At 37.8% G+C, this 13,189-nt stretch overlaps 1 protein-coding gene and 1 long non-coding RNA gene across 6 annotated transcripts in view; one reads left to right on the top strand and one right to left on the bottom strand.

Annotated features, from left to right (window-relative positions):
• glra3 (glycine receptor, alpha 3) overlaps positions 1-13,189 on the top strand; it is a 69,932-nt gene that overhangs the window by 45,226 nt on the left and 11,517 nt on the right. For all 3 annotated transcript variants that reach the window (XM_017463370.3, XM_047153698.2, XM_017463372.3), the window contains exon 6: positions 474-611. In XM_017463370.3, the coding sequence (XP_017318859.1) occupies positions 474-611 (138 nt within the window). The remainder of the gene's footprint in view (positions 1-473; positions 612-13,189) is intronic.
• LOC108263021 (uncharacterized) overlaps positions 9,190-13,189 on the bottom strand; it is a 30,783-nt gene continuing 26,783 nt past the window's right edge. For all 3 annotated transcript variants that reach the window (XR_006981981.2, XR_001812062.3, XR_006981982.2), the window contains one exon: positions 9,190-12,509. This is a non-coding gene — a long non-coding RNA (uncharacterized LOC108263021). The remainder of the gene's footprint in view (positions 12,510-13,189) is intronic.

Raw genomic sequence — 13,189 nt, 5'->3', positions numbered from 1 at the left:
TAACGCCACTCAGTGTGGGAAAAGTCCAAGATTGGTGAATACTTACACAAGACACTGTAACGTGACCGCCTTCTCTCTCTCTCTCTTTTTTTTTTAAAGAACAATGTCTTTAATTTATTTATTCATTTTCATATGGTTCATTTACATGTGATTCATTTACATGTGAATCATTTACATGTGATTCATCTACATGTGATTCATTTACGCGTGATTCATTTACACGTGATTCATTTACACGTGATTCATTTTCATGAGGTTCATATTCAAGGGATACATTTTCATGTGATTCATTTACGTACGATTCATTTACATGTGATTCATTTTCATGAGATTCATTTTCATGAGATTCCTTTATGTATGATTCGTTTACATGTGATTCATTTACTAATTTGCTTCTCTTTAAATCCAGTTTTAGACTGTGATATTACAAAGGTCTTTCCAGATTATTACCGCCTTCTCTCTTGTCTCTGCAGTCGGCTACACGATGAACGACCTGATCTTTGAGTGGCAGGAGAACGGACCCGTGCAGGTGGCTGAAGGACTCACGCTTCCTCAGTTCATCCTGAAGGACGAGTCTGATCTCAGATACTGCACCAAGCATTACAATACAGGTCTGAATCCCATCATTGCTTTAAACACCACTCGCTATAACTCGGGTCCAAGCACAACAGCGCAGTTATGAATCTCTTCTCAAATGGACCGAACACTATTGCTTAGAATGGAGAGGCTGAGCCGAACACTATACTGATATGAAACAGATACAAATTGATGGCGAGTCTAGTGGGAACGTGGTGGCTCAGTTGTTAAGGCTGTGGAATAGTTTGGGCGAGACATGGGTAGGTTGTGGGTTCAAATCCCTGTACTACCACTGTTTAGTCCATGCCTAAGACTGTTAACTTGCAACTGTGTAGTTCCAAATTGCCTCAATTGTAAGTCATTTTAGATAAAAGCACAAGACAAATGAGCAAACATTCGAGTAAATGTACTCTAATTTAAAGCATTGCGTTTCCGGTAATTTCTTCTTGACGTCTTGAAATAAAGCTGTCAGAATCAGTTTATTTACGTGTTAATAGAGAAAATAGAAATAGTGATGAAGCCCAGAAGTTACAGGATAATTGTGTGGTGCTCTGGGGAAATCTGTCAGATGTTAACAGTAGATGAGTTCTGAAAGAAAGTCAAAACCATTAAAAAAAAATCAGATGCTTTCTCTATTTTTATATTTTCTATATATTTCCCCCGTTTTTATATACAGTCAAGACCGTAAGTATTTGGACAGCGACACAATTTTTGTCATTTTGCCACTTTGTACACCACCACGGTGGATTTGAAGCGAGGCGATCGAGATGTGGTTGGAGTGCAGACTTTCTGCTTTCATTCAACAAAATATATCGCGCTAACCGTTTAGAAATTGCGGCCATTTTCGCGGGCTCAAAAGTAATTGGACGAACGAACGTAATCATGAGTATTACGATTGTTTTCAATACTCGGATGCAGCCAAAGTACGCCTGAAATCTGGAACACATGTACATCACCGAATGCTGAGTTTCCTCCCTTGAGATGCTCTGCCAGGTCTTCACTCCATCCGCCTTCAGTTGTTGCTTGCTTCAGTTGTGTATGCGCATCTTCGTTTCAAATCCATTGTGCTGGTGTACCAAATGGCAAAATGACGAAAATCGCGTCACTGTCCAAATTCTTACGGATCTGATCGTAGGCCGCTTTCTAACCTTGCCTTGGCGTCGTCGCGTGAACAATCGGACGGTGAGCACAAGATCGTAAAAACACTCATTGTGTCTAAAGACGTCTCAAACCTCACAACGCGCAGATACGAGCCTCTGCTGCGTCATCACGTCATCATCAAAACAGAAAAGAGCGCCTGGGAGAGAAAGGTTGAAGATGTTTAAGCACCCTGATAAAAAAAGACATTAATAAGAAGAAATTCGGTCAAGAGAACAGACATGAGCTGAATCAATCTGCGCACCGATGATAGCACGAGCGACGACGAGGCTCGTGTTTACACGCCGTGAGAGAAATTTCGCTCAGGTGGTGAGACAGAGACTGATGTGCATGATGCTGATCATCAAAGTGGCAACTCATTTCCTTTTGTAAACTTACTTTGGCATTAATGTTGTTTTCCCACAAGTAAACCAGCTTGTAAATGTCGAGGTAGGCACAGCGTCTTTCAGATGAACTCGAATTTAAGCTTGAGCTTCATGTTAATGCTGGGAAATGTCAGAACTTGACTTTCTAAAACAGAAAGGTTTCAGTTCTGGGAGATGTTTGCATTCTGCAGTGGGAAATGTAAAAGGCTGCTAGACATGTACCGTATCTCCGTCTTTAACAAAAGCTCGGCATTTTTTTTTTTCCCGCTTCGACTTGATAATCAGCGATTGCAGTCAGATCTAAAGTTATCTACATGATGACCGAGTAACTCATTATGTACCGGCGATGGGAATCGTTCTATGCGCTGCCATGAAGTTATCACGTCTGCGTAGCCGCACAGTGATCAGGCGGCGTGTGGGGAGTAAATACGATCCATTTAAAGCTTCTTTATCAAGGCAAAGTGAGAAAACTTCTGTTTAGAAAACACTGAATATGAACTGGTCTTTTTTCCAATGTTCAACGGTCTAGTTTTCAGCAAAAAAACTCATCACGAATGGGATTGCTTTTCAATCTGGCTCGAGATCTTCTCCAAAATTCGGAGGTTATTGTTGGTTATAACGGCTGCGCACTGCAGCACGTGGTATTATAATAAATGAAGACGTTTGTGTAACGGTGATTATTATTATTAAAGTTATAAGTTAGGGAATTACTCCGAGCACGTTATTACAGCTTTAGGAGACATTATTTATTTATTTATTTATTTATTCATTTATTTTTATAAAATCCTAACAAGGAATTATTCATGATTTATTATGTTACATACAAAGAGTTATATTATACAGTGTACACTCTCCTCATGGGATACGCTGCTCATGTGGTATAATATACAATAAAAAAAAATAGAAAACATATCAAACGATTGAGCTAGTTTCTTCCCCGTGTGTGCACTGGTCTGTATACACAGGAAGACTAGACTAGACAGGTTTTCCTTGACGTATACGAGACGCCCCGGTCGTGCGGGACGCACGATTTACAAACTACAATGAGGTATGAATATGGGCTGCATAGAAAAATGGAACAAAGTGTTACTGAGTGCGCAAACTTTCACGCTCAAGTTCGTATATGAACCACGTATTTGACATGTATGTGACAAATGAAGAACCTTGAACCAGAAGTGTAAAGCTTACTCAAAAGATTTCACATCTGAGCCATAATTACATCAAGTAAAATTAGTTTATACATAATTAATATAGCTTTTAGTTGTTTTTGTTTTGTTTGTTTTTAATATGGGAAGTTTGAATTGAACATGTGTGTGTCTCAGGTTTGACATTGTGGGGACATATGGCTGGCTCCCACAAGAAAAACTGCACAATGTCTGAACAAAACAAAACAAACAAAAAACAATTAAAAGCTATATTCATTGTTTGTTTGTTTGTTTTTAATATGGGAAGTTTGAAATGAACATGTGTGTGTCTCAGGTTTGACAGTGTGGGGACATATGGCTGGCTCCCACAAGAAAAACTACACAATGTCTGAACAAAACAAAACAAGCAAATAAAAAACAATTAAAAGCTATATTCATTGTTTGTTAGTTAGTTTGTTTGTTTGTTTTTAATATGGAAGTTTGAAATGAACATGTGTGTGTCTCAGGTTTGACATTGTGGGGACCTATGGCTGGTTCCCACAAGAAAAACTGCACAAAATCTGCACAAAACAAACAAACAAAAAAACAATTAAAAGCTATATTCATTGTTTGTTAGTTTGTTTGTTTGTTTTTAATATGGGAAGTTTGAAATGAACATGTGTGTGTGTCTCAGGTTTGACATTGTGGGGACATATGGCTGGCTCCCACAAGAAAAACTGCACAAAATCTGCACAAAACAAAACAAACAAACAAACAAACAAACAAACTTTTTTAATTTTATTTCTTTTACTGAGGTTATGTTTAAGGTTAGATTTAGGTGTAGCGTAGAATTAATTAGGCAAATGTGTATATCATTAATTAGACAGAAGGCAAACGTGTGTATGTGTGTGTGTGTGTGTGTGTGTGTTTGTGTGTGTGTGTGTGTGTGTACATGTATGTGTATGTGTGGTGTGTGTGTGTGTGTGTGTGTGTGTGCGTGTATGTGTATGTGTGGTGTGTGTGTGTGTGACACTCATTGAAACAGTGAGGCCCATTCCCTGTAGTACGGAGAGAATGATTCACACACTGCTGACAGATTGAAAGTCTCATAGTGGCTGTACAGGTCTCTATGGAAGCCTAAAGAGAAATCGCTGTCACTCAGAACGCTCCCCAGCCTCCTCAGAAACATCTCCCACTTACATTGAATTAGTATTGTCTTCTGAAAGCCGTACTGATATCGATGCGGCATCGCGAGACGTAAAAGGAAAAAACCCGGGTCATTCATTTCCGTGGTCGTGAATGGAATGAATACGGAGCAGCAACAACATGTTTCTCGTTGCACGGGTCCGAAAAAACGATTTAGTGTTCAGCGCTAAAGGACACGCGTGTAGTACGCGATATCCGAATACAGTACAATCACACGCTGATGAATTAGCAGCACGGTGGTCAAAAATAGGTACTGCAACAAGCACTGATAGGGGTCCGTTGGGGAAGGAATCGTGTTGCAGCATGTATGGGGGAGGAGCGTCAGACATGACAGTTAATAAGAAGTTTGCCAGATTTCTCTGCTAAACTGGGCGTGGTTCGAAGTACTCAGCAGCTGCAAAGGTTTTCTTTTATAGCAAACAAAGGCAAAGTGAAAGCGCAGACAGTTGCTGCGTCTCGATTCGCCTCTTTATCCCATGCTCTAAAAGTATTTACTCGTATTTTGAAGAAAAAGTACATACTTTTGAGTGTGTCGCCAAAGAGTATGCAAATACTGGGACGTAGCGTACTGACACGTCTCGTAACGGAAGAGAACGCTGTCGCCTAGTTACGCACGCCGCCTTCGTAAACAAACTCCTCGATGCTTTCCAGCTTTTCTTCGTTCCCTATTCCTTACACGGTATAATTCATACCATATAATTGAATTTACTATTCCCTTGATTTGTTTTTCCACATTTCATTTGCACGGCTCGAAAATGTGTGGAAAAGCAAACCGTCACAGACCCCCCCCCCCCCCCCCCCTCCCTCGTGCAAGGAGATCTAGCAAACGTTCACTGAAAAAGTGTCCACGGGGCCGCACTTCGGAAGATCTTCCGGAAATAGTACGTAGACCATCCGGGTACGTTTGGGATACTCGTTTCAACATACTACGATTTGGGATACTCTCCATTCTCATCTCGGACACTATTTAGTAGACGAATACGGACGCAGCAAGTGTGCCTATGATGTACAGGACCGTTTCTATTGTAAGATAATACTGCAGAGATGGAGCGAGGGAAAAGGGGGATTACGGAATGGATAATGCCCGTACATCGGAAACGCGCGCGCACCACGGTGACCTTGTTTCCCTATGCGTAGACTGAGAGAAAGAAGGAAAACACGTCTCTCGAATTTCAGTGACTGCATTTTTAGGCTCGTTTCAGGTCTTTTACGTGGTTTTTGAGATGAACATGGTTTAAAAAGGTACGTCTCAAGACAAGCTCCTGCACTGTGTGCTGGACGGCTGCCTGTTACGAGGTTCCTCTAAAAATTCACTAGACAGTAGATCAGTCAAGTGTGATAGCTTCTCAACTTCATTTTGTGACGCTGGGTCTTTATTATTGTTGTCCTGCCTCCGCGCGCGCGTGTGTGTGTGCGTGTGTAAAACTAATCAAGATTAATAACACACTGACTAATGTAACAGCTAATGAGCTGTAAGAGTGATGCCTTTAATGGACCTCATTATTGACCGTGATGTCTTTCTCTCCAGCGCCATTTCTCTCCCTCACTCTGTGTCTGTTTATACGGTCTGCTTGATTGACCCTGACCCTGACACAACAGACAGCAATGCTGACCAAGCTAGCTGTGTATATAAAGCGTTCGGATATTACAATGTCTTTATGTGTTAATTCTGTGCCGCTTTATCTAGGACAGCTGGCGGAAAATGTGTCAGTCTAATCAGCTCCGCCAAAAAAAGATGATTTCTTTCACAGAGGAAGTCATTTATACTCATCCAGCGCCATAAGAGCCTTCCTCTGTGCTTCTGTGCTGCACAAGTGATTCTTTATTTATACACTCCTCATTTACACTCTGCTGCGTTTCAGAAGCTGGTACAAAGTCATTTGAAGCTACAACCTGCAATGTTTAATCATTTTCTCTTTTTGTTGTACTTCTCTAACTTGTTAGGAAAGTTCGGTTTTTAAACATTAATATACCACAGTGCTGTTGAATTCTGTATTCTGGATGGTTGATTAATTTTCTATAGCAGCAGCTCTGGCAGTTGCGCAGCTGCAAATCCCAGGTTGTCGTTAATGCACTTGTTCTAATACACGATCGTTTCTATAGTAACAGCTCGTTCACTATGAGGAACAATAAACAGATTTTAAGAATGTGTTATTTAACAGAGTAAAATGTACATCTAAAATCATTAATATGGTGTAGTTTTTTTTTTCTATCATGGAATTATGGTGACGTTTAATGAACTATGTTATAATTCAATCACAAAGCAATGAAAATCCATAAATAAGACAATACAAACATCTCCAATACATTTGCATAGTGCAGGATGACTGTATGAGACATGTCCTTTTTTTATATATATATATATATATATATATATATATATATATATATATATATATATATATATATATATATGATCTAATCTTTTTAAATTTAAAAAAACAAAACAACTTTACAACAAACTACAGAACTTTACAACCTTACAAAATTAAAAAAAACTTAAAAACTTTACAGCAAACTACAGAACTTTACAACATTAAATTACACTATACAACTTACAAAATAAAAAATCTTACAAATTTATCTTACAAAAATTTAATCTTAAAAAAAATAATAATGTAATTCCTTAAGGAATTATATCACAATGATGATCATGAAATCCTACTACTAAACTTTACAATTTCACAACATATAACAAAGATCTACAACTTTTCAACATACTACAGGACTTTACAACAAACTACAAAACTTTACAACTTTACAACCCACTACAACATTTTACAAAATAAAAGACTTTACAATTTACAACATACTGCAAAATTCTACAACTTTACAACACACTACAAAACTTTAATCTTTAAAAAAAAATAATGTAATTCCTTAAGGAATTATATCACAATGATGATCATGAAATCCTACTACTAAACTTCGCAATTTCACAACATATAACAAAGATCTACAACTTTTCAACATACTACAGGACTTTACAACAAACTACAAAACTTTACAACTTTACAACCCACTGCAACATTTTACAAAATAAAAGACTTTACAATTTACAACATACTGCAAAATTCTACAACTTTACAACACACTACAAAACTTTAATCTTAAAAAAAAATGTAATTCCTTAAGGAATTATATCACAATGATGATCATGAAATCCTACTACTAAACTTTACAATTTCACAACGTATAACAAAGATCTACAACTTTTCAACATACTACAGGACTTTACAACAAACTACAAAACTTTACAACTTTACATTACACTACAACATTTTGCAAAATAAAAGACTTTACGATTTACAACATACTGAAAAATTCTACAACTTTACAACACACTACAAAACTTTAATCTTAAAAAAAAATGTAATTCCTTAAGGAATTATATCACAATGATGATCATGAAATCCTACTACTAAACTTTACAATTTCACAACATATAACAAAGATCTACAACTTTTCAACATACTACAGGACTTTACAACAAACTACAAAACTTTACAACTTTACATTAAACTACAACATTTTACAAAATAAAAGACTTTACAATTTACAACATACTGCAAAATTCTACAACTTTACAACACACTACAAAACTTTAATCTTTAAAAAAATAATAATGTAATTCCTTAAGGAATTATATCACAATGATGATCATGAAATCCTACTACTAAACTTTACAATTTCACAACGTATAACAAAGACCTACAACTTTTCAACATACTACAGGACTTTACAACCTACTACAAAACTTTACAACTTTACAACCCACTACAACATTTTACAAAATAAAAGACTTTACAATTTACAACATACTACAGAATTGTACAACTTTACAACACACTATGAAACTTTCATCTTAAAAAATATATATAATTCCTCAATAATGAATTAGATCGCAATGATTAACATGAAATCCTACTACTAAACTTCGCAATTGTACAACATACAACAAAGATCTACAAGTTTTGAACATTTCACTACAAATCTTCACCACATACTAAAAAATGTACAACATACTATCTTTATTATTACAAAAAGTCATTACAATTCTATAACCTCGGGGTGATTTTCATGAAATGCTACTTAAACTTAATAATTTTACAACACATAACAAAGCTTTACAAATTTTCAACAAAAGTATAAAACTTTACAACATAGTGGAAAACGAATCATTCATAGAACAGCATAAGAGCTTTACGAGGCATTATGGGCTTCAGGGAAATTGTTAAAGGAAATGTAACATCTTCCCTCCATGTTTTCCATTTGGATCAGTTCAGCATTCTCAGTGTTGCTCTCGCCGTCTGGCGTGTTCTAGCACACACCCGTGCGTTTGTGTTTCAGAATGACTGACACTGTGCCTCAGCTTGATTGAAATCACTTAACCTCCAGGCTACTCTACAGCACCCATCTCAAGTGGAAGTCAATAACTCGATGCCTGACGTGGGCCATTTTCCGTGTCAGTGATGCGCATAGGAATTCTGTCAGTCAAATGGAGCAAAAGAGCCACTGACCTCAGGAAGACATACGCTGTCAAGCAGGAAACAACAGGGAAATCCCTGCGTAGCCTAGTAGTATGGAGTGATTGGAAATCAGTGCTTCATTTATTTAACAAATAGATCCACTGGATTGGATAAATGACTTTCGGTAACATTTTCAAGCGTTTTTAGAACAGATAATGTTCTGAATATATATATAAAAAGACATCCCAGATTTTCATTGTGGTCGCAGACTGTTGGACCCCACTGTATATATATATATATATATATATATATATATATATACAGTGGGGTCCAACAGTCTGCGACCACAATGAAAATCTGGGATGTTTTTTTCTTTTAAAACTGGTAATGAACAGAAGGTTTTAGGATTTTGAAATATTTAAAACAAAGAAAGAAAAACGTCCAATGTCTTGAATATTTAATATTCAAGATTCTGCACTATTTCTAGGGCTATTTATTCAGAAGCAAATGTGTAACGTTAACTGCTTCGTACAAAAGGTCAGATTTTCCTCATGTCTAATCTCTGCTGTTGAAGCGGGTGATCAGACGACACTCGGATGGATTTGATATTAAACGGATCGTGAGGTTTTGCACAAACGTGTGGAGTCCATGCCTGCTCGAATTCACACTGTCATTAAAGCAAAAAAGGTGCATAAAACAAATACTAAGATACTCTGACATTCGTGTCAATATTTCTAAGATTCTACTTTTCACTGAAGTCGTGGTCCGTAATATCATTTGCAATGGAAATTGTTGTATTAAAGTATAAAAATGCTCTCAGACTTTTGGATATAATTTTGCAATAATTTGGAATGGAATACCGTAATTATTATTATTATTATTATTATTATTATTATTATTATTATTATTATTATTATTATTATTATTATTATCATCTTAGTTTCAAGTCATAACTGAGTAAAATTATATTAGCAGTAAGACTTAATAATATAAAAATAGTTGGACTGAGGATTTCATAAAGTATGAGATATTTATTGTATTACTACTTTCATTGTAATTGAACCTACTGTAAATTTACTGTAAATTTTGTTAGCAAGCAACAAGACCCCAGTAATAATTAATATTTATTTTCCAATTTGCACTGCGTCCCAATAGTCCTTGGAAATGTGAAATATTTCTGTGTGACATAAGTGACCACATCCAGCTAAAGGGTCAAAGTTTTCCTGAGGAGCACACTCGACCTTGGCAACAGGAACCCTATAATTGAAACGTTTTTGTTTTTTTTCTCTCTCTTAGATTTACACCCTCAATTATCTGTACAGTGTTATCTATAGATATATAACTAGCTAGCAGAGTAAAGTACTGAAGCTGTCAGGTCTGTATGGAGCAGCTTGAGCCATAAAACCCAATTTGAAAAAGAAATGAAATTCACAGAAGGTACACCGAAGGTGCGTAAGCACCCAATTGTTATTCTTCTATTATTAGTCTTCTTCTTCTTCATCTTCTTCTTCTTCTGGCTAGGCTGTCTATGGCAGCCCATAGAACCGTCTGGTGAAAAGTTGTGAAATTTAGCACACTGATTGGGGTGGGTCTAAGGAACATTCCGACCAAATTTGGGCCAAGTGCTGCCAACAGTCTCGAGCTACCATCAAACACCATGTGTCAAATTGGGGCCTAATTTGGAAGTACGTTTATAGTCATAACTTTTGAACCGTGTGTCCAAAATTGAAAGACCCTGGATTCCCTGGGCCGAGACGAGTTCAGCGCACATTGTGACGTCAATTTCTGCCTAATCAGATTTTACGTCATCTTGGATATTTTCAAGAACTGTTGTTTCGCTACTCCTCTTACAACTGTTGTCCAATCATCACAAAATTTGGCACACGTCATCTTCAGAACTCTGATATTCAAAATCATTCTCCCATAACGGACATAACGGCAAATGTGTGAAACTGCAAATCATCTCGAATCTCTTTGCCTATAGTTATGGCTCTGCTTTCCTGTGAGTTATGCAACAACTGTAGAGCATCTATGAATGTGAGGCTCACCGAGTCTGGGTGCTTGGCCCCCCGAAATATGCTGCTTGCAGCTTTAACAGGAATGGGGCACTTGTGCTTTTGGAAAAGATCGGAATTACGGTTGCTACGTGGGATTTCATCTGGGATACCACAGCAACAGCCTCGCACCTAACTACAGTACCATAGCAGCAGCCTAGCAACCACTCAATGCTTTTAAAATGTTTTAACCTTTAAGCCCAATTGAACCTTTTAACATTTAAAAATAACATTTTCATATTTTAATGTCTTGAGCATTTTAACAGGTAACATCATAGCCTTGTCGCAGCTCTGCCTAGCTAACAGGTCAAATTCATTTCGCGTTATTGTCTATTTCATTATGTTCAAAAACCGTTCTCTTCTCTACGGCTCTCTATGGTTTCAAAGATATTTATCCTGGTGTGAATTTGCGTTTAAGGCGAACAGAATTTAAGGCATGTTAACGCTCCCTGATATTCAGGGTTCTGCAGCTGGTGATCAGAACTCCACACTACGTGTATGTGTAACTTCTGTAATCCTTCCCACACCACAGTCGTTCCCCCAGAGTGAGAGTTTCCTGCTCCTCCTTAGAGAACGTGTAAAGCAGAAATGGCTCATTAGGATTAATGAAGCCTGCATAAGCTAATAGAGTCGGGTCTTTTTATGGATCTTTTTTCACGCTCGTCAATTTTAAACTAGCACTGAGACAAAAGTATTGAAACGATGGCAGGGAGTCCCAGCCAATCAAGTCGGTTTCAGTGCGCTCAGTTGTCCTTTGCCGTCCGGCTCGGGTTTGAGCTTTAAAGGGACAGGACTAGATTTACAAACTCTGTGCCAATGTACGTGAAGCTTGCATCATAGAATTAGCATAACCCTGTCATAAATGGCATAAATAATAGAATGTAATATTAGCATTACCGAGAAGCTTGTCACAGGATGCTTGTTTGCTAATTGTTCTCCAGTTAGCATAACCTTTGCTCAATTTTATGACAGATACTTTATGAAAACATTTATAACATGACATATTTTATATCGTGCCCAAGTTTCCACTTGGATGCCACATGTCCATTATTACCTAGTGTAGATTCACTCGTTCTAAAGAGAAAAAAAATCATCTAATAAAGTGTAGCCATGTTCAATGTAACCATGACAACAAGCACAAATAACAGTTTAGGCTAATTCATTCATTCATTCATTCATTCATTCATTCATTCGTTAGCGAATACAACACAGAAGCTGTGATCTGGAACTTGGCAGGATTTCTGGGAATGTCTGAGTTTGACCTTTCTACTTTTTCATAATTAACAAGCTATAGCGTGTCCTCATTGAACGTCATCGTCCGTAACTACTCCCAGCCTGTCTATCCCGAGGAGAAGACTTCCATGTCGACGCTCTCGCTTCTGAGCGAAAGCCTTTTCCATTAAAGTGAGCCACATCGAGGCCAGAGCAATGTGGTGAAGTGTGCTCTGCTACACACTGCTACACACTCCGATACACTGCTACACACTGCTGGCTTTTGTGTTCTCCACCGCTGAGCCTTTATACTCCTAATACACATTTCTGTGAGGCTCGTCTGACCTGAAATACAAAAAGAAAAAGAAAAACTCAAAGTCTCATGAAGAAATCAGACTCTTTGCAATTCTATGATCTCTGGGCAACAATGAATGAACACACACACACACACACACACACACACAGTAACCCCAGAACAGCACTTCAGCATTGCTATCTCTCACGTTATGTTTCCCCTTTTGTTTTATTACAGGTTACACCACAGCGCTGTTAAATTCTCAATTCCGATTGGTCAGAAGGTGTTGATTAATCTATAACTGCACCTCTATAAAGCGTGTCATTTTTGCTGCGGTAAAGATATCTGTAAGGAAGCGTTTATGTAACATTTATGGAAGGAGTCTCCAGTGTCAGGGCTTTGGAACAGTCAGAGGTAAAGCTGTAACTTTGGGTTTCCCGATGTCTTTTATATCCGATTGTACTGTTAGTGATGGCAACAGTGACTCTGCTTCATCACACCACCTTGTTGATGATCAATTCGATTCAAGTCGGTTTTATTCGTACGGCGCTTTTAACAGTAGACATGGCGTCTCAAAGCAGTTTTACAGAAATATATAAGCACAGGATGGAGATTTTAAGCGTGTGAATTTATCCCTATTGAGCGAGACGGTGGAGACGGTGTTGAGGAAAAACTCCCTGAGATGATACGAGGAAGAACCTTGAGAGGAACCGGACTCAGAAGGGAACCC

This window comes from Ictalurus punctatus, chromosome 3, assembly GCF_001660625.3.
Source record: "Ictalurus punctatus breed USDA103 chromosome 3, Coco_2.0, whole genome shotgun sequence".
NCBI classification, from domain to species: Eukaryota; Metazoa; Chordata; class Actinopteri; order Siluriformes; family Ictaluridae; genus Ictalurus; species Ictalurus punctatus.
Note: the sequence above shows the minus strand (reverse complement) of the source record. Positions and strands in the feature narration are given on the sequence as shown.